Raw genomic sequence first — 19,667 nt, 5'->3', positions numbered from 1 at the left:
AGAGGGTTGGGACTGCAGTTGCCTCTTGCAGCAGGTGGAATCTCTTTGCCTGCTAAATCCTGGTGGCTTTTATTGCTGTTTTCAGCAGGAGCTGAGGCAGGGCTGCTGAGGGTTGTGTTGAGTCTTTACAAACTGGTGTTAAAGGAAAGCTGCCGTGCTCAGTTTGGCTGCCATAAAGGGAGGGGGAAAGAGCCTTGCTTGATCTCAGAGAGGAAATCTGCACTCAAAAATAAACTGCTGCAGCCTTTCAAAACTTACCAAGCAAGACAAAAATGTAACTGCTGACGTTGACTTATGTCCTGTCAGTGGAAGGACACAATTTGATCCTATTCAGAACCTCTGTGTTTTAACAGTACAATTGTTTTCAAGGAGGTCTGAGAAAAGGATGTTACAGGATTTTATAGCAGACTTACAAACGTGCCGAGTCAGATGAGTAATGTTTGTTTATATACCTAGAAAACACTAATAAAACATTTATATCATTGGGGTTCTTTCTTCCTTGGCTCAGCCTTCCTAGTTGGGAAGCTTTTGCTTTGCTTTTGGCAGAAGGAGGAAGACAAGGACAGAGGAAGGGGAAAAATCGCCCCCTTGCACTTACCAGTTAAATCCATCCCTCTTCAGAGATCAGTTTCCTTTTACATGCTCAATTTACTGTGCACCAGAGCAAAGTGTGAGCTGTCAGGCTCCTGTGGTGATAGACCTGGATCTAATCCTGCTCCTCCTGACATCAGTGGCACAGCTTCTGCTGCTTCCAGCAGGAGTGGGACATGCTCACGGTGCATGGGCGGTTCAGCCCTTCGTGCCCGAGCTCAAAGCAGCCCCTGATGGGAGTGATGACAGCAGGGTTTAATACTTAATCCTGCTTCTGCTCAGAGTGAACTTAAAAAGTGTAAAAATTAAAATTATCTGACACCAGATTTCGCCAGGTTGAGTAACTCATGAGTAGCTCTGCAGATTGATCCAGAGAAACCCTGACTTGGAACTTTGTTTAAATCAGGGGATTGCTCCTTGTTTTGCAGAGCACTCAGATTGCAGAGATTAAAACGTTCCACAGGTGTTAAATATGAAGATAAATTACACAGAAAAGGATTAAATTTGTATTTTCTTTCTAAATGTTTCTAAATACTGGAGGAGAAATGTTTGCATTGTCACAGAAACTGCAGTAACATCTCCTTTAGCACTGTTTTTTTCCAAGTGTCAAACACTGGTTTGAAAGAGGGCACAATGAATGTTCACAATTGGAAGAGAGCTCCATTTTATTGAAGATAAGTAATAATTGAACAAAGTGTTTCATATTGACAGCATCATACTGTCATGTATCTTTTCAGAGACAAATGTACTTTACAGAGTAAGTGTCCTCACATGTCAATGTCTCAGAAAATGTGTTACATTTAGTGAAATAATGGGTCAAAAAAAAATCACTGTCATAAATGATGGCAGGCACATTTTTACTGAAATACGGGTGGTTTTACATTCTTGACATGAATAATTGGATGTGTCATATGTGAAGCTACCTAGAAATAAAATAGAGGTCATAAAATGTAAAGACATGATAGGATGCATTTATAACAGCATAAACCAAGCTGGCATTTTAATGTCTTAAGCCAGCCCATTTGCTATCCTTGGCCATTGATCTTGGCTGGGAAAGTCGTATGCCGAATTTAAACCCATTTTGGAGGTAGAGCCTTATGATGAGAAAGTGATAGAATTTGGTTTTGTTAAAAAGATTCTCCTTTTCACTGTTACAATTACAGCCCAGTAAGAGCACTGGAGGCTGGTTGTGGTGTGTCCTTACAAATCTTCCTCAGAAATGCTGTGTCCACCTTCACAGCAGGTCACTTTCTGGTGTAACTTACCCCGAAAATTGTGATTGCAGGTCACACAGGAGAATGATTCTCAATAGACATGAGAGAGAGTTTAGTTTAGTGTTCCCTCCATGGGATGATTTGAGAGAGCAGTTTTTGGGAAAGATAGTACAGTTTGGGAGTGTCTGTGCATTTAATGAATTCCTCTGAAGGCATGGAAAAGGGTGGTTGGGAGAGGCATGGACTCCTCTCATTAATTTTGATTGGCTCTATAGGTAGTTTTAATTACCATGCTTGAACTGAGATTCAATATGGCACAGAAATAAAATAACTAATTACGACTACCTAAGTACTCACTGAAATGGTGTCACCCTCCTGCCCCAATTTTTCCAACTAGAGCTGACATAGAACCCACATGCTTAAAAAAAAAAAATTACAAGAAAGGGGGCAAAAACATCCTGATTTCATAGGATTGCCAGCATGCATGCATGGGGTGGTTTTTTGAAACACTTAAGTAGCAGAAGAATTGGCCACATGTCACATCTGCCTCGTGGCTATGGTTTGCTGCATGTCTGGAAGTGAGGGCAGGCTGGGCACTGCTCTGCTCTTCCTGAGTTTTACTGGGAAAGTATGCAGGGAAAGAGGAATCTACCCACTACCTGTATTTCCTTTTAATTTCTGCACAGTCAATGGAATATCTGACTGGTGCATTTTTTGGCTGCTGTTTTAAATTAGTGCAGAGCCTGGGAATATTCATGGATGTCTTATGTAAGTGGAAATGTTTCATATCTTCTGTTTTCAATGCAGTTTTACTGAAAGCCCTTTGGAATTTGAATGAGCCATTCCAGAATGTGGTTTTCAAAAAAGAAGTCTCTAAAAATAAAATCTTTCCAATCTGTTAAGATAATGATATCAATATTGGTATGGCTAATTGAGCCACCATTCCTGGAATAGGTGTGCTTCTGGATAAGTATCTGTCCATGTTTGTTTGAAACCCTTAGGAAACATCCAAACCTGGTGCAGTAGAATGAAGGCTGATTGATTGATGGACATCATTACCTCACCTGAATTTAAGGGAGAGGAATTGATTCTGCAGAGAAAAAGAGAACACTGAGGATAATTAGTCCTGTACTAACACAGGGAAAGGATGAGGGTTGGACTGGTGTCTTGAGTGAGGTTTAGAATCCAATCTGCAAAATACTGAGCTACTGAGCAGCATTTCTCCTGTGGCATCATTTACTGAGAGCCTCTTGAGGCATCAAGAGTTGTGCAAGTGTCTAACCTGCTGTTCATACATGATCCCCTCTGTCTTTGGAACGAGGATACTCAGAGGTTGTGAGCCTTATAGCCATGAGGCTCTGTGTTCACAGTGAGAAAAACCCTCAGACAGTGAATGCAGCTACAGATTTATTCTAATGTAGATAAACTTGTACCAAGGGTAGAAACATGAGCTTCCATGAAAAAACAGGGTGATACTCTACCCTTCATATCAACTTATTTTTTTGTGGAAAAAGAACATCTAGATAAATAGTTGCCCTTTCCAAAGAGAAGATAGCTGGTACAAGACAATCTTGCTGAAATTATGTCTCAGCTGGAAGGAAAGATGAGTTTATTTTATGTAGCACGGGGGGAAGGTTCTCAGCAATATTCAGTCAGTCAGTTACCAGAGTGGTAAATGAGATCTCAAGAGCCAGAGCTCATCAGTGTGCAGTGATAGGGAAGTGGGAAGGAGAGAGGCTGCATCAGGGCTGGGTGTTTGTGTTCCTGATGGAAAAGTGCAAATCATTTCCTTCCCTTCTGCTGCTGTCATGGTCCATCACTTTAGTCCATTTTCACCTTGCTAAGGGATGCTGAATGGGCCTTCCTGCTTTGGCACCTAATTAATCTCTCACAAGCCTGTTCTTGCAGCCTGGCTGCCTGAGATGGTCCAGATCTTTCATCAGTGCCTGACAAACAAAATACCTTTTTTTTTCCTTTACCTTCCTTCCTTTTCCTGTGTTCTTTCACCCCAGGCCTGGTCAAGCAGGTTGAAGACATTGTTCTCCCCCAGCCTTTGAAGAGGGCATAGACACACCCTGTTATTACAGGAAAATATCCCCTTTCTTCCAATGGAACCACTCTCACACTGTGGTATGGAAAGCTGTCTGTGTTTCCAAAATGCTGAGTGCCCACCAAAAAATGCAGCAGGATTTTGCTTGTCAGAAACTGTTCAGCAGCTCAGAGCCTCTACAGTGGAACAGGCAAACAGGAAATCATTGGGCACCGTTAAAAAATGGCATACCTAGGCACACATAAAAGTGTAATATCTGAGATGGAACAGGCATATTTTGTGGTGTAAAACATTGCCATAAGACTGTGAGACAAAAGAATTATGTTATTGAAGTTATTTTACTGTCGTATATCAAGTGATCGTGAATATCAGATACCTTGTGCACCGAGTTCCAACAGCCAAACACTTTATGTCTAGTTTAAAATGAGTCCTCGTGATAAAATAACACATGTAGGCTACATAACAGATAACACTGGGTGGTATAATGTATTACTTATAATAGAAAAACATAGATTCTGTAAAATGATGCCAGTGGAATCTAATATTTCTTTGAAATCTATTTCCTGGATAATATTTCTGCTCAGAAGCTGCTTATCTCCCTTCTGCTCTCCCTTTGTGGGGACAGGTGTGGTGCTCAGCACAGGATATCATTCCAGTCTGGGAAATGGAGAGGCACTAAAACAGATCTGAGGAGTGCCTGTGTTAGATCCGTGCTCAAGGGAGTGTCCATCCAAACTTGCAGCTCTCCTGGCCTGCACCTCACTGCAGACACTGCTCTCCTGTGCTGGTGATAAAGAACCTGCAAGAGCTCTGAGAGTCTTCTGGGGACATACAGGCAGGGAAAAAAAAAGGAAGAAAAATCACATCTTTAATTCCCCCCTGCTGACAGCTTCCTTAATAAATATTGTAAGAAATTTCTCTGTTAAGAGCCACCCAGTAATCTAATTTGCAAGCCCCAGTGATATATTCAGCAGCCAGCTCAGGGAGGTGTGTTTCTACTGTCAGAATCACATGAGCAAGGAATAAAATTCTAAGCTGTCACTGAAAGCTGCAGTAATTTATGATGAGTTGTTGGCTTTTACTTTTTCATACTATTTTTGACTCAGCTGAACAAAGAGGATAGAACTGCTACTGAGTTTACATTGATTAGTTTTTTCCACAGTATGTTCCCCTATCTGTGTGTTTGCACAGGATATAACAATACAAATACTGCACATTTACGTTTTACGTATATCTAAAGAAATCATGGAGTGATACCCTTGAGTAATAATGAGCGATGGATCCTGGATCATTTCAATTGTCCCCCCTATTGACATGCTCCTGAAGGAGTTAAGCCTTTGCCAGTCTGCTGAGTTTAAGTAATCCCAGATTTGTCTGTCACCTTCTGTGTTGTCTGGATGGGGCATCCTTGGGCTCTTCGTTCTCCTCGGTAAGGAACATTCTGCTCTGGTATGTACATAGAAGGCAAAGCAAAACCCAAAAAGCTTCCACGAGATTACAGCTGTACAGCCATGGTCAGGCTGTTTGGTGAGAGAACTGATTCTCCACAGCAGTGTCATCGTGGTTGTGTCCAGTTTCCTACAATGGGAAAAGCTTCCTGTCTTGAGGTCCATCTACATCAGGTCCGTCCCCTCACCTGAGAAGGACCAATAGTGTTGTCTTAGAAATTAACTCATTCAAAGAAAACAAAGCAACGAGGTGAGAAAGTCAACCCAGAAGCTCTCCAGTGGTACTCCACAGCTGCTCATCTGGCAGAAGGTGTAGTGGCTGGCTGTCCTCAGCCTTGAAAGAACTTTCAGAACCACTTCACAGGTAATTCCATCTGAGCTGTTGTCACTTCATGATGAACACCTCGACTGTTGGGGTGAACCTCTGTTCCCTCACCTCTGCTTTAAGAATTTGGAGCTTACAATGGCCAGTGCTATGGTTCATCCATAGCCAGAGACCTCTCCTTCAGTGAAGAGGGTTTTAGGTGTCCACAGGGACAAGACTTCACCCTCAGTGAAGAGCTCCCAGGCATCAGTTGCTTTCTCTGAGCCTTTTCACGGACCTTGAGAGGAAAACCAGGTTGCCAGCACTCACTGGCTTTCTTCAGGGTGCACGTGGGCATGTTCCAATAGATCTCTCAGACCCTTTGAAAAGAAGGAATTTGATATCCTTAAAAAGGAAATGGTATCCTACCTTTTCATCCACGTTCCCTTTTAGTTCTGCATCAACAAAGTTTTTGAGGATGCACCCAGGGAACACAAAGTGGTGCTTTCATTGTTGCTGCTTAGGATTCAGTCTTTTAAAACTCACCTCTCATTTCTTTGTACCTTCCTGCTCCAGCTTTCATTACTGGGAAGCGAACAGCAATAGGTTGGGTTTTGTAACTGTTTCCTTGGTTCAGTGCTTGCATGAGGAATCACTGTCAATGGTCATTTTTCTAGAGAGTAGCTGGGGAGATGCATGAAATGTGTTCTTCATTTACCCTAAAGTTGTGTGTTGTTCATACTGCCCTGCGTGGCGGGTACTGCATTCCGGTTCTCTTCTGCAGTGAGAGGTGCAGATACACCCTGCGTGGCCACAAGGAGTCAGTCAACAGCATCGAGTTCCTGCCCTTCTCCAGCACCGCGCTCACCAGCTCTGCTGACAAGACCTTGTCTCTCTGGGATGTCAGAATGGTAAGCAGGCTTTGCCTTGGTCTTCCTTGAATTCAAGCAAATAGTGACGTATGTGACATGAGGAAGATGAGACCCAGTGTGAAATCGAAACAGAAAGTAAGGGTGATGTGGCAGTAAAATATTCACTAACACAGTTGTTACCTTCTGACCAAAAATGACACCATATACCACTTCCTCCAGAAGGGATCTTCCCTCCTCCTGAACTCTGCTGATTCCTCAGGGAATAAGTGTTATTTTCTCCGTAATAAATCACTGCAGGTAGTGACAGAAACTCTGTGTCTCTTCCTTTGCTGTTCTCTACCTTCTTTCTTTGGAATAGGTAAAAATGCATTGAGTACACTGGAGAGTGTATTTGTCCCTGCTGCTTCGCACACCAAATATGCAAATCCTCTTCGAGTAGAATGTGAGAACAAGGCAAGAGGAATTTTTTTCCTCTGTCATCAGAAAATCTAATAATTATTGCTGTTTCTCTGGTATGGAGCAACTTTAGAAGTTCTCAAATTGTTCCTTCAGTTGGTGTTACAGCCACTCTGCATTTCTCAGGCAGTGGAAAGGTACAAGACTGCAGCCTCAAGTGAAGGAAGAGGGTTGTATTCATGGAAGGGATTTGAGAGGAAGCAGGCAGAGCTATTGCTGTGGATTAAATGGTGTTGTCATCAGAGATACACAAACACAGGGTAGGAAAAACTGCCGTGGAAATGATGGTGGAGTACTTGAGATGCTCATTAGTTAATTGCTATTTATGGATCATAGAAACAGACTGAACAGAAGGTCATTTCATAATAATAATAATAATAGTAATAATAATAATAATAATAATCCTGGTCAGAAAGCACAGTGAGTTAAAATGAAACTAGTCAAGACTCATTATCCCTAAATGCATTGGTTTGTAGGAATATTTGATACCCAAATATGAATAATTCAAAAAGAGGGGGAAAAGTATTGAAATACAAACAAAAGTGAAATGCTTAATGGAAAAATAGATTTCTGCTTTGTTTTGTTTTCAATAAATCCTGCAAGGAACTTTATCTTGCAAATATCTCGGTAATCTCCTGCTCATAGTAAATTAACAGAGTCATCAAGGAGTTTTCCTTTGACAAACATAAGGAAAAAGCCTCTATATTTGCTCACCAATATTGTTATTCAAGTTTGAGTAATTTTGCTGAGATAGGAAAGACCTTTTGTGAAAAGAAAATGTTGTATATGGCATTTTGTTGTGTATTTATGCTGTTGAAGTTTTTCCATGTTCAGTGGGAAATCTTGCAGATTTGGGATAAATGCCCACAGTGAAACATCACTTGAGGTGGAGAAATCCCTGTGAAGATTCCACCTCCCTCTAAATGCTGAATGATGTTAAATGTTCCCTCCAGAAAGAAGAAGAATTATTTGGTCCCATTAATTGGGAATAGAGTATATTCTCACCTCTGTGAGATCAATTAGCAGTAAGGAGTACATTTAAGATACTTTTAATGAAACATGAAAACCACGCTCAGGTTTGTTTTCTCATAAATCAGATTCCTATTGCTAATCACATCTTGCTCTTCAATCATTAAGTGCAGTCAGCTCTTTATTATTAAGGATAATGGATACAGAGAACTGTAAGTCAGAGCAGTGTTAAGTTGAATGGACAATGAGCTCTGCATTTGGGGCAGGATGGGACATAAATCTTTGTAATTACTAAGCCTGAACTCTAAGGCAGCCTGCAGACTTTGGAAATGCAGGGTATTACTTTTTCCTCTTTATTTTTTTTCCTGGGTAACAGAAAGTGAGATCCATCCAGTGGTTCAAAAAAAAATCTACATCACATTGACTCTTATTTTAAACCTAAGATACGTTGCCTATAGGAAAATGAGAACAGAGAGAGATTAATTGCACTTGTGGCTCTTTCCAAACACTGAGGGAGAATTACGGATTTGGTGTTGGATTTGGACAGGAACCATGCTCGTGTTGTGCCAGATATGCAGTAGATCAGATGTGGAGACCCAGGCTGCAGTTCGCTGGTGGGAATTTCTTGCCAGTGAAGCTGATGGCTCTGGTGCCAAGATAAGCTGCAGAATTTATTCCTCTTTGTGCCAGTTTCATAGAAAGGCAAGCATGTTCTGGCTTTTCACCAGAACATTTCCTCGCCGATACATCAGGGAAAGCGTCTCCACTGTGAATTGCAAGGTGTGTCTAGTGATGAATGTGAGAGGTGCAAAAGAGCCCCTGCCCCCTGAGTACAAGTTCCCCTGCCTGGGTTAATTCCTCCCACGATGAGGGACCTGCCACTCCTCTGCATCTCCCACAGCCTCAGGAGCCATTGCTTGGGGCTGCTCACATCTGTCTCAACACCATTTGAGCCAGGCTGAACCTCTGCTCTTTTTTCAGACAGATGAGATACCAAATATTTATACACTTAAATAATTAAATAGAAGGGGGGAAAGAAGGACTCACATTTTTCATTCTACATGTTTGAAATGTATTGATTTAGTAACTATCTCATCTACTTTCTGACTTTTGAAATGTCAGATTCTATAACTGGATATTTCATTTTTGAAAACGTTGTGGAGAGACTGTAATTTAAAAGGCAGCTTCCAGTAGTAAAGCCCTGAGAATTGTGTCCAACCAGGATTTGGGAAGAATTCTGTGTGTCCTTAATGGGACAGGCCCATTCACGTCAGTGACCCTGTTCTTGTGAACGAAGTTCAGCACACACAGAGCTCTGTAAAAAGTCATAGTCATACAGTGCTCTTTTTCTGTTCAATTTCGTGAAATAACAAGCATTTGAGATAGTGTTTGATAATTCTTGTCCATTTTGGTCTCTACTGCTCACTGATATTCAAGTTAGTATTTCAGTTATCTGGGATATGTTTCTTTATGCAGGGCAGCTCAGTGATTTAAGATAAGACCTGTTTTTTCTGCATTCCTTTTGCAGAAGATTGCTGCATAACACAAATAAAAGGACCCCATTCCCACCCCACTATCAAACTAATACCTCTGACATTCAGGCAGGAAGGCATCAAGATGTCAACTTTTTCATATTTGGGTCAAAGATGACTTGAGCAGGGGTAAGGCAGCACAGCAGAACAGTGACCAGATGCCAGTTCTGGCTCTGCACATCAGATTGTGTCCTTGTCAGTAATTTGTGGGCTGAACAGCAGAATCAAAAGTTAGAAGCTCCAAGGTAGTGTGATCCTTGATGAATAATGCAGGCACCAATCTCATAGGAAAAAGGGAAAAAACAGAATGAAATTGCCCACAATCCTGCCTGAACAGCAGCAAGAGGCTCCCAGTGATGACCTGGCTCTGGCCATTTTCCTCCTCAGAGACTCCCGCAGTTTCCCCTGCCCCAGAGCGAGGGAGGGCAGTGGGAATGCAGGCAGAGCCTCCTTTCATGCTCCTGCAGGGAGATCTGTGGATGGCTCTGGAGAAACTGGATCTCTCAGCCCCTGGGAATGGTTCCTGAGTGTGGGGCACCACACTCCATACAGCAGGGCAGGCTGGGGCTCTAGGGCTGCACCACACCCAGAGGAATTCATTAGGAAGAAGCAGTCAGGGAAAAGAGGGAGAGGCTGCTGGGGGCTTCTGCAGGGCAGCGTTTTGTCTTCAAATGTGGCATTGGATAAAAGAGGTTCTCAGACACAGCCCTTTTTAGAGCAGTAGTTGCTAATAAATTGCAGCTTCTGTGCTCCACCATCTGCTTATCAAGGTCTGCTAATGGCTCTTGAACATTAGCTGAGTTTGATAGAGTTCCCACACAATTAGGTCTGTGGGAAACAGCAGGGAAACCCAAATGGATGTCCCACCTGGTAGGTGAAGCAGCAACACTCAGCAACCCCAGCACCACGTGCTGAGAGTGTTAAATCGAGGTTCTGCCTGCTCTGTTCTCCTTGGCTTTTCATGATCCGCCCCACAGAGGTCCCAAAATGATCCATCTGTGCATCCAAAGAAATAGCAGAGTAAACCCCAAGAATTTGGGGGTGGGCATTTGCATTTTTGCCTTTGTAAAAGAGCTCTGGCTGAAGGCACATGGGTCATTTGAGGACAATGGCCATTTCTAAGGGCTTTGCACTCCATGTCCTACCAGAGAATAAATAAATCCATGCACAGGGCAGTTTCTGAGCTGTTGGCTGAGGTTTCCAGCTGTGCTGCAGCATTTTAATGATGAGCACTTGGCTGCCTGTGTGTTTCATATGGATGTAGAATAATTACAAGGATGCTGATCTAAGCTGCAGCCTTGCAATTTTCTCCTTCACAATACAGCCCATCCTCTCCCACCCTGTGATGCCTTCAGCCTGGGACAGCCGTGCTGTGGTTCCTGTTGCAGCTCAAAGCTGCTTAACTTCTGGTTAAATTCAGGGAAATTGTTCCAAATTTATCATTTCCTTAGATAACCTTTTTTATTTATTTTCTTTTAATGAGATTCTCTTTTAGACCACTTATTTTCCAGTGTTTATTTTATCACTATGGAGTAATTTTTAAATTAGTAATTCCCTGACATATGTCACTGTAGTTTTGTTTCTTCTCGTGAAATATAAATTAGCTTGTAGATGTTTTGCTTTTCAATATGGATTTTGTCAGAACCTTTTTGTCAGTAGACTTAAAGCACATGGGAACACTCAGATCTCTGCAGGAATTCTGCCTATCTGTGGTGGGGAGTTCTGTGCCTGTGTCCCTTTGGAATGGGCATTCATTAAGCAAATTCAGGAAAAATGACAGAGTATTTAAGGATCAGGTGTATAAGAAAAGCACTGAGCAGCCAAAAGGGAGTGATTCTGAAAAGCAGTCTGGTTGTCTTTATACTTTTTGGCCTATTCCAGTTGATTTTTCCCCAAGTAAACACCTTAACACAAAATTATCAGTCAGAATCTCCTCAGAGTATTGGATTTGTCAGTTTTATTTGAACTCTTTTGAACTCCTGAGGAATGAATTCATGAGTCGAGTGGATAGACAGGATGGGTCATTTAAAAAACATCTGACAGGCAGTTTAAGGTCCAAATCAATCCTCTTCAAAAGTAGGTCAAAGATTGAAGTTGTCAGTACTGGAGACAAAGAGCTCTTCCATGCAAATCTCCCAGTGCAATTGAGTTATTTAGCTGTAAATAAGGGATGTGCAAGGATAAGTCCAGTTCCTGGCATGAAGTGTAACAAATTCTGTGTTCCTGATTCTGTGCATTTGTAAATTATGGGTTCATATTTTAAAACTCCCTGTCTTAACATGAAAAGGAATTTGAGTCACAGTGAAATATGAAATCAAGAACAAATAGTTGTGAATGCAGATTATGTTTTCTCCCAGAAGTAGTATCACAAAAGACAAAAGTAAAACTTTAAAAGGTTTATGTTAAATCTGTTTGGGACGCTTTCCTAGAGAGTTAGTGCCAGTTTTTTCAAAACCAGAAATATGGCTGAGGAAAAAAGTCAAGATCTCTTTCTAATTATGAAAAATAATTGGGGGAAAAAAGCTTGATTTGGTCACTGTAGTTCTTAAAAATGCTACATTCAGACTTTGTATCAAAACAACATCAGTAAAAAAGGCAGATTGAAATAAAATATTTCAAATAATGAACACAGAAGTGCACCCTGGATCAGTTGACCCAGATGCAAGCAAGAAAATATCTGATTTTGTTCTGCTGTGGGTTTTTCTTCTTCCTGAGAGTTAGGAAAACGACTGTGCTTCAAACTCTGTGTGGCTGCTGTCCCCAGGATCACCCTCAGACTGGAACTATGTCTTTCCTTTGGAAAAGGTCGTCCTTTGTCTTGTCTTCAAAATCAAACCATTAAATCAACAGTTTAACAAACTGTATCATCAGCTGATCCCACAGGCTTTTTTCTCCTGTTCAACTAGGTTTAAATTAGACTAAACCTTTTAGATCAGGTTGTTCTGCAGAGCTCAACAGTTGGACTTGATGATCATGAAGGTCTTTTCCAACCTAAATGATTCCATGATTCTAAAGCTCCAGGTGAATTAGTGGCCCTTAAAAGGTAATAAGTGTTTTATTAAGCTGTTGCTATTCACTGATATGCCCAGTCCTGTTCAGTGGATGTCAGAGTCCTTTTGCCAGTGGGAATTCAGCCCGTTAATGAGTTGTCTTCCTCTGTCTTGTCCCAACAACGAAGAAAAGCTACATTTTTAATTTCAAGGGGAAATCTTTGAGAAGACAGGACAGTTCTGTGTGTTAAATCTCCAGCTTGACTTGCAATTCATGTGAAATGTATAAATGGCAATGAGGTCAGATTAAAGTAACACTTTCCATCATGATATTCACAGTCATTTAAGCTGCTGCTGGAGAGTCACAGAATCTGCTGAGATGGAAGGGACCCATGAGGACCATCCAGTCCAACTCCTGGCTCTGCCAACACCAGCCCCAGCAATCCCACCCTGTCCCTGAGAGCGTTGTCCAAACAGTCCTGGAGCTCTGGCAGCCTTGGGGCTGTGACCATTCCCTGGCAAGCCAGTTCCAAGAGCCCCAGGATCCTCTGCAGCTGGATGCTTTCTTTCCTGTGCAGTTGTGGTTTCCCTGGGGGCTCTGCAGGAGTTTCCTCCAAAGTTTGCACCCTCCAGACCAGGCTCCTTGCAGTGCAGCCCAGCCTGGCTTTGACTTACTGGTGTCTTGGCTCCTTCCTCACGTCACTGCCTTTCCCTGGGCTGGAGCAGCCCTGTGATCCATCCCTAGCAAGGCATAGCCATGCCTGTCTTGGAATCCCTGTTTGCTGCCCCGCTCCCAAAGCTCCCAGCACACGGATTGCCTCCTCTGCTGCAGCCCCACAGGGTTCAGTGCCTTTCACCAAAGCTGCTGCTGTGCTTCAAGGCTCCCTTTCATTCCTGTGCTGTTTCCCTCATCTCCAGAATGGGTGATGGGGAGGTGTTCCCAGCACTCAGCCAGAGGGTTGCTGCTGGGCAAGGCACTGTGGAGTGATGGAGCCATGTGATCCACGTGTCTGTAATGACAAATGAGGGACACCTGCATTCCAGGCAGCAGGCCCTGCAATTCCCACTGCACTGGCAGCTCCGTGTGATGGGTCACTGGCACTGACAGGTTGCAAACTTCGAAGGGCAGGCGGAGAGAAGCAGTGGAGGGAAGGGGGGCACACTTCACCACCCATTGAGGCAGATTTCATCTGTTTTCACTTGCTGCTTGTTTTAGAGTATTAGTAGTAATCAGAGAGCTATAAATAGATAAATTTAACATACTGGAAGTCTGGCCATGGGTTCCAGTAAACACTGTGTGGCTCCTGGCGTGAGGTCTCGGGGAATGCGGGATGAAATGAAAATGAGGGAAATGGAGTGAGGGAAGGAGGTTGTGCTCCTGCCTGGGCAGGGAGAAGATTGACCTGAATCTGAACTCCTTACCAGCTGCCTGTGTCCATCCATAATGTGTGGGCAGGATATACTGCAGTAAGGATGAATTTAATTTCTATGTCGCCAATGTCACTTTGAAACAAAATGGGAGTAAAGTTCTTTCAAAGGCTTTGGGAAAGGCCTGGCTGCAGAATAACATTTGCATTGACTTCTTGGTCTTAAAACTCTAATTAAATTATTGATTATGAAGCTGGCTGATTTCTTAATAGTTTCTAATGTAACAATTAAACCAAAGTAAGTAATTAAAAATGAAAAGATTGGTCCACAAGTACAATCTTGAAAAGGTCATTTTCAACTTAATCGCCTTTTTGAAAGAGGCAGGAATAAAACAAATGAGTCATTAGCAAAAAAGCAATTTGGTGTGTGCATGTGTGTAATAATGTTTCTACCAGATGACCACTGACCACACAATACCTAAATTAATTTAAAATAATGGCTAAATTTACTTAGTTGGTATTATATTAACACGTCTCTTCCAGACCAGGCCTCTGGTGTGTGAAGTGCAGTAGAAGATACAAAGCATGTTTCTATTCTGGACAGCTGAGAGCCCAGGGCAGAAGCCAGAAACTTCAGCCAAAGAGCACAGAATTTCACTGGAAATATTATGTTATTGTTTAATATCATAAACAATGCTTTGTACTACAGTGAGCATTTATTTTTATAATTATTTTTATAGGTGTGAGAAGTAAGGGTTTAGAAGCCAGTCAGGTTGGTCCATGGATGTTTACAGGTGTGAACAGTGGCAGGGAGGGCAGCACGAAGGTGTTTGCCAGAAAAATTTCAAAAGACTACTTAACACTGTTGCTTTGGGTAGTGATTGTTGTGCTGGCTGCAGTTGGATTCTGCTTCAACACATCTGCTCTAAACCAAATGCCCTTCTTGATGAGGCACTGGGGGGGGGAAATTCCTGTGCAGTTCAGGTTGTAAGAGAAATAGATAAATCTGTTAGTCTGTGAAGTTAAAGGCCATGGTGACTGTGGCTTCACATTCTCCAGAAGATCTATTAAAACCCAAACAACAAACCTTACAAATCAATTTCCTTTCTTCTAACAATAATGTGAAGTAAGTAAGATATTTTCAATGACTAGGTTTTCATTTTGGTAAAAACTGAATCAAAATATTGGTGATGACTCGATGTGTTTGTATAGATTATTCCCTTCTAACTGCTTGTGGATACATTTATTCCCAGTCTGGCTCCCCACAGCCTTATGGGGTGGCTGCTTTGGACTTCAAGTCCTTTTCGTAAGAGCAACAAGATACTGCCTGGGAAATGGCTTGAACTGAGAAGCAGGCAGACCTTTGGGTTGACTTCAGCTGTGTTGTGTTCAGACAAATGGAATTTCAGACCTTGTAAGGTATTTGCATAAAAACATTTTCTTGTTGCCTCAAGAAACCTTAAGTAGCCAGTTTTGTCATGTGCAGAATAGCTGTAGGCCCTGGTTTTGAAGGAAAAGCTGTAGGCTGCCAAACTGGTTTTGGGTAGAGCACCCCATGCAGCGCTGATGGATGGTGAAGGTTTGCAGAGGGAATTCACACTTCAAACGTTGCCCTTAGGATGGAATTTTTGTGGTGTATATTTAATGTACAGGGAACTGCCAGGCACTCACAGGTGTTCAACAGTTCTGTGCTCCAGCACCCTGCAGGCAACAACACAGGGAGGTGTTCACATGCTATGGTCCAAGGCCAAAATGCAGCCCTTTGATTACAGCTGAATTCATCTGCCCCATTTAGAAGCATGCTTAGTAGTTGAGGCTATTTTATGTTGAGAGGCAGCCTGGTTGGTCTATTGCAATACTGATAGGAAATCTGGGAGGTGGTTTGTGTCTTCCTCACAGCCCCAGGGATTTGCATGAGTGGAAGGCATAGCACTTCACCATATCAGTTCACCTCTCTTCCATCTCTCCTGTCACCCTTGGACTGCAGTGTTGGGCATGAGAAAAGCACATTAAAAGGGGAGAGTCCTGCCTTATTGGTGTGCTGTACTAACAACCTGAAGATCATGGAATATGCTGAGTTGGAAGGGACCTCCAAGGATCATCAAGATGTTTCAACTGATACGCTAAAATGCAGCACATTCAGTTCTCTCTTTCTGGAATCTTTTCTCCACTCATGGTTTTTTGGGTTGTTCTGTAGAAAGGATTAATTTGATGCAAATGAGAGACAGACCTGGTTGCTAAAATGGTGGAGGTGGGATGAAGAATATGACAGATATCCTGAGAAGGAGCTTCAGGTATTGAACAGTATCAATGTGGATTGGGAGACATTGGCATGGGCTGCAGGAGAGGAGACCCAACGAGGAGCATTTGTGTTGTACAGCTGTATTTAAAAGTGTTGCAGGAGACAATCCTGACAGGATTTCATATCGCCCCTAGAAATGGGAGCACATGTGGGTTTGCTGCCTTGCAGATGAGGTGATGTCATGGCATTGGAATTGCAAGGTTGTCAGAGCAAGAAGTGACTCTGGAGAGCTGTCCCTTCTGGTATCCTGAGAGCCCCGAGTGTGCCTCCCTCAGCAGCGAAGAATCCACTGCTAATTGGATGCTGAAATTTATGTGAGGCAAAGGAAAGACATCTGTCTCCATCACTGGGCCCATCTGGAATTTCCCATCAAGGAGACAGTGTTCCAGTCAGAGGTGTGACTTGCTGTGTCATTGCAGTTGACAGCCAGGTTTTCTTGCACGGTGACATTTGCCAGGCTCTTCAGCTGAGGACAGGCTTCTCCTCTGAGTACCCTGGGATTGCTCACAGAATTTCTTCTGCGTGTTTTCTCCTCCTGTGTGTACTGGCATCTCCTTTATTTTCTTGGAACAATTAGACATACCTCAAAGACACACATTTATCAAGGCAGTCAGCATGCAATTGCTCATCCCTGCCGTAAATTCCAGTGTCCCACACCATCCCATGACAAATCCAACTGTGAGTGCACTAATCCCCTCACAAATGTTATGTTTGGATGGTTTGTGTCCTGCTTTCCTGGCAGGCTGAGGTCTGTGAGCTTCTTTTCAGGAGAGCAGTCCCAGAGCCCCTCTTGATTGCAGGGTGATTTCAGACCTAGAGTAAAAAAATCATCTTCAGCAGCAGCGTCATGGTCTCTCAAGTTCAGATTCCTGGCAGTGGTTCACTGTGGCACTACTGAAATGAATTGTTTCAGGACTCAAAGTGTCCTGGCACCAACACAGGCAGAATGAGGAGCTGCCAAAAAGGTACCACCAGTTGATCCCCTGGGAACTGGCTGTTCCTGCTCTGCTCAGCGGGGTTTTCAGGACAGAAAGGATTTACCGGTAAAGACTGGTTTTTCAGTTTATTTAGCTTCTCATTTTCTCTAAAAATAAATATGTGATTATTGCATTTCTGTTTTCCCTTTTCTGTGGCTCAAGCCCAGCTTCTCTGCCTCCAAGTGGGTTTCAGGCCAGTGTTTTGCAAATGATAGTATTTTACATGCCAGTCCCTTACTCAGCTGATTGTTTCTTTCCCCTCAGAAAACGTTTTATTGAGAAGCAATAACCTTGCAGAAATAAGACATCTCACTCAGATTGGAAGCACTGGGACAAAGCTGGTAGGCAAGAAGCAGAATTCAGCAACGTGACAAAGCCTGTGTGTATGATCTGCCCCTGCTGGTGACAATGGTCCAGCATCAATGGCCCAATTCTGCACTGAGAGCAAACCACAGGAAAGGAGGCTACTCAGTGGTGGATGTTGATACAGCTGTCCCAAGGCCTACTTCTGGTTTAAATCTCTCCTGGTTTATATGAGATTTGTGCAAAAGCAACAAAGAGTTGCTTGAGGAAAAAGTTATGGAAGTGCAGGAGTGGTCAGGACCTGTGCCAAAGCTGTCCCACTTCCCAGCTCCATCCAGGAGTGCCATGCAACTGGTTTTACTGGTTCAGATGGAAAGTTGAGCTTGAAACTCACTGCATTTGGAAATGCAGATAGAATTTCTTTGACCCAGTAAAAGTACAAATAAGTGTCAGTTTTATTTCTATGAGTGTAATTGGAGTTTATAAAAAGTCAGGTTCATAGAAAATGGGATAGACAATGCAAGATACTGTGAGGGAAAAATGTTAAGCAGCTTTATTTATATTATAAATAATATAATATTTCCCTTATTTCTGGGAAAAAATGTGTAACATATTTGAATAATTTTGGTTTAGGGGCAGATTTTTTGGTGAAATTGGGTCCGTCTAAAACCTGTCTTTCTCTAATCTAGAAAATGGGGTTTGCAAGAGCTGCTATGAATTTACAGAGTATTCATTTTCATTTTTTTTTTAATCCGAGAAGTACTCTTTTTCTGGAGGAAAATGCACATAATGCTTTTAATTCAGACCCTGGTGTTTCCAGGGGAGTGTGACTTGCTGTAGACTTAAATAACTACTGAACACACACCTGCAAAAGTTTGTGTCTACAAGTATGGTGCTGCACACCTTTTCTAGATATATTTTGCTCCCCAGGAACACTTACAAGTAGTCAAGAGTAAATATGTGTATTAAATCTAAAACAATAAAGACATTACTTGGCACTGATGATAAGTAAGAAGGCAGTAAATTGTGTGTACTGGTGTAATGTTCAGAAATGGGCTGGGTTTGTGGGGACAGCCCCCATCTGCTGTCTGACTTACCACTTTTGAGAGTTTGGTTATTAAACAAATTAATGGAGCAATTTACATTTCTTACTCACTCAACATTAGCAAGTGGATTGCATTCCCTAATTAGCATGCAAGGAAATGGATAATAAAGCTTTCCCCAAAAAATATGCATTGCCAGTTTTCACACCTTATTCCAAATTTTCTCATTTTTTAACCTGCCAAAATGAAATAAATGTCTACTGAGGGTATGAAAAAAATAATTCTTTCTTCTTTAACGTCCTCTTAATTAACTTCTAATGTATGCTGTTACTAAGGGATCATTCCTTAATACTAAATGTGTCTGAAACAGAAAAGACAGATTTAAATTATTTAGATAAACATCTGCTGAACACAGGGGCATAAAAAACATTCAGAAAAACAGTGGCTTTCTGCCAGCATCCACAGACAAAAAGAAAACCACCCAAAAAAATTGTTTTCCATTTCTGTAAATCTTCTTCCCTTGTATATATGAGCTTAGAGGAAATGATCAATTCTTTAGGTGCAGGTAACATGGATTGCAATGGTGCTTATATTATATATATATATAAAAAATATAAACTTTCTGAATAGTACCAAACTGCTCTATGAGCATCACCAAAGTTGCAGAGATTTTGATGGAGGACATCTTTCTGGTATAAAAGTCGATGTTTTGACTTGTTCTGGAGCAGCCCTCTTTTCCTTAATTTAAGACCAGGAAAGGAAAGAGTTCCATGGTTCCTGCCTACCTGACTATATAAAGTTAATCTATACTGGTGTTAAATAACTCTATTTAGATAAATTGGTTCTGTCTTTAGCAATTTAGAACAATCTTCATAAGTAATGTGCAGTAAGGAGGTATTAAAATAATTGCCTGCTATTTATTTTCAGCAATATTCAACTTCAGAAATGGCCTAATAAAAAGAAGTATTTAGTGACAATCTCAGGATTTCCAATAGTTGAATCAATACAGTAAACACAATATAGTTTTCCAAATAATTATAGTGGCTAAGGATATGTTACAGACCTAAACACAAAATCGCTCTTCACATTGTTTGAAAATTATCTGATGGAAGAGAATTTAATCATAAAAACCTGATTGACCCAATTATTTCTGTGGAAACATCTTTATTTTGCAAGCTTCTCTCACATTCAGGGTAGCATCCCAGTGGAAATTTTCTCCATGCCCTGGGGGGAGCAGGGAGGGTTCAGT

The 19,667-nt window shown here is 42.0% G+C and overlaps 1 protein-coding gene across 3 annotated transcripts in view; it reads left to right on the top strand.

The window, feature by feature from the left end:
- Positions 1–19,667, top strand: part of SPAG16 (sperm associated antigen 16) — a 359,065-nt gene that overhangs the window by 204,960 nt on the left and 134,438 nt on the right. For 2 of the 3 annotated variants that reach the window (XM_042035377.1, XM_042035375.1), the window contains one exon: positions 6,392–6,518. The exons of the other annotated variant lie outside the window; for it this stretch is intronic. In XM_042035377.1, the coding sequence (XP_041891311.1) occupies positions 6,392–6,518 (127 nt within the window). The remainder of the gene's footprint in view (positions 1–6,391; positions 6,519–19,667) is intronic. 3 annotated transcript variants of the gene reach the window in all.

The sequence above is a fragment of the Corvus kubaryi genome, unplaced genomic scaffold, assembly GCF_017639235.1.
Source record: "Corvus kubaryi isolate FWS band 111438036 unplaced genomic scaffold, C.kubaryi_AGA036_p1.0 37383, whole genome shotgun sequence".
Lineage (NCBI taxonomy): Eukaryota > Metazoa > Chordata > Aves > Passeriformes > Corvidae > Corvus > Corvus kubaryi.
Note: the sequence above shows the minus strand (reverse complement) of the source record. Positions and strands in the feature narration are given on the sequence as shown.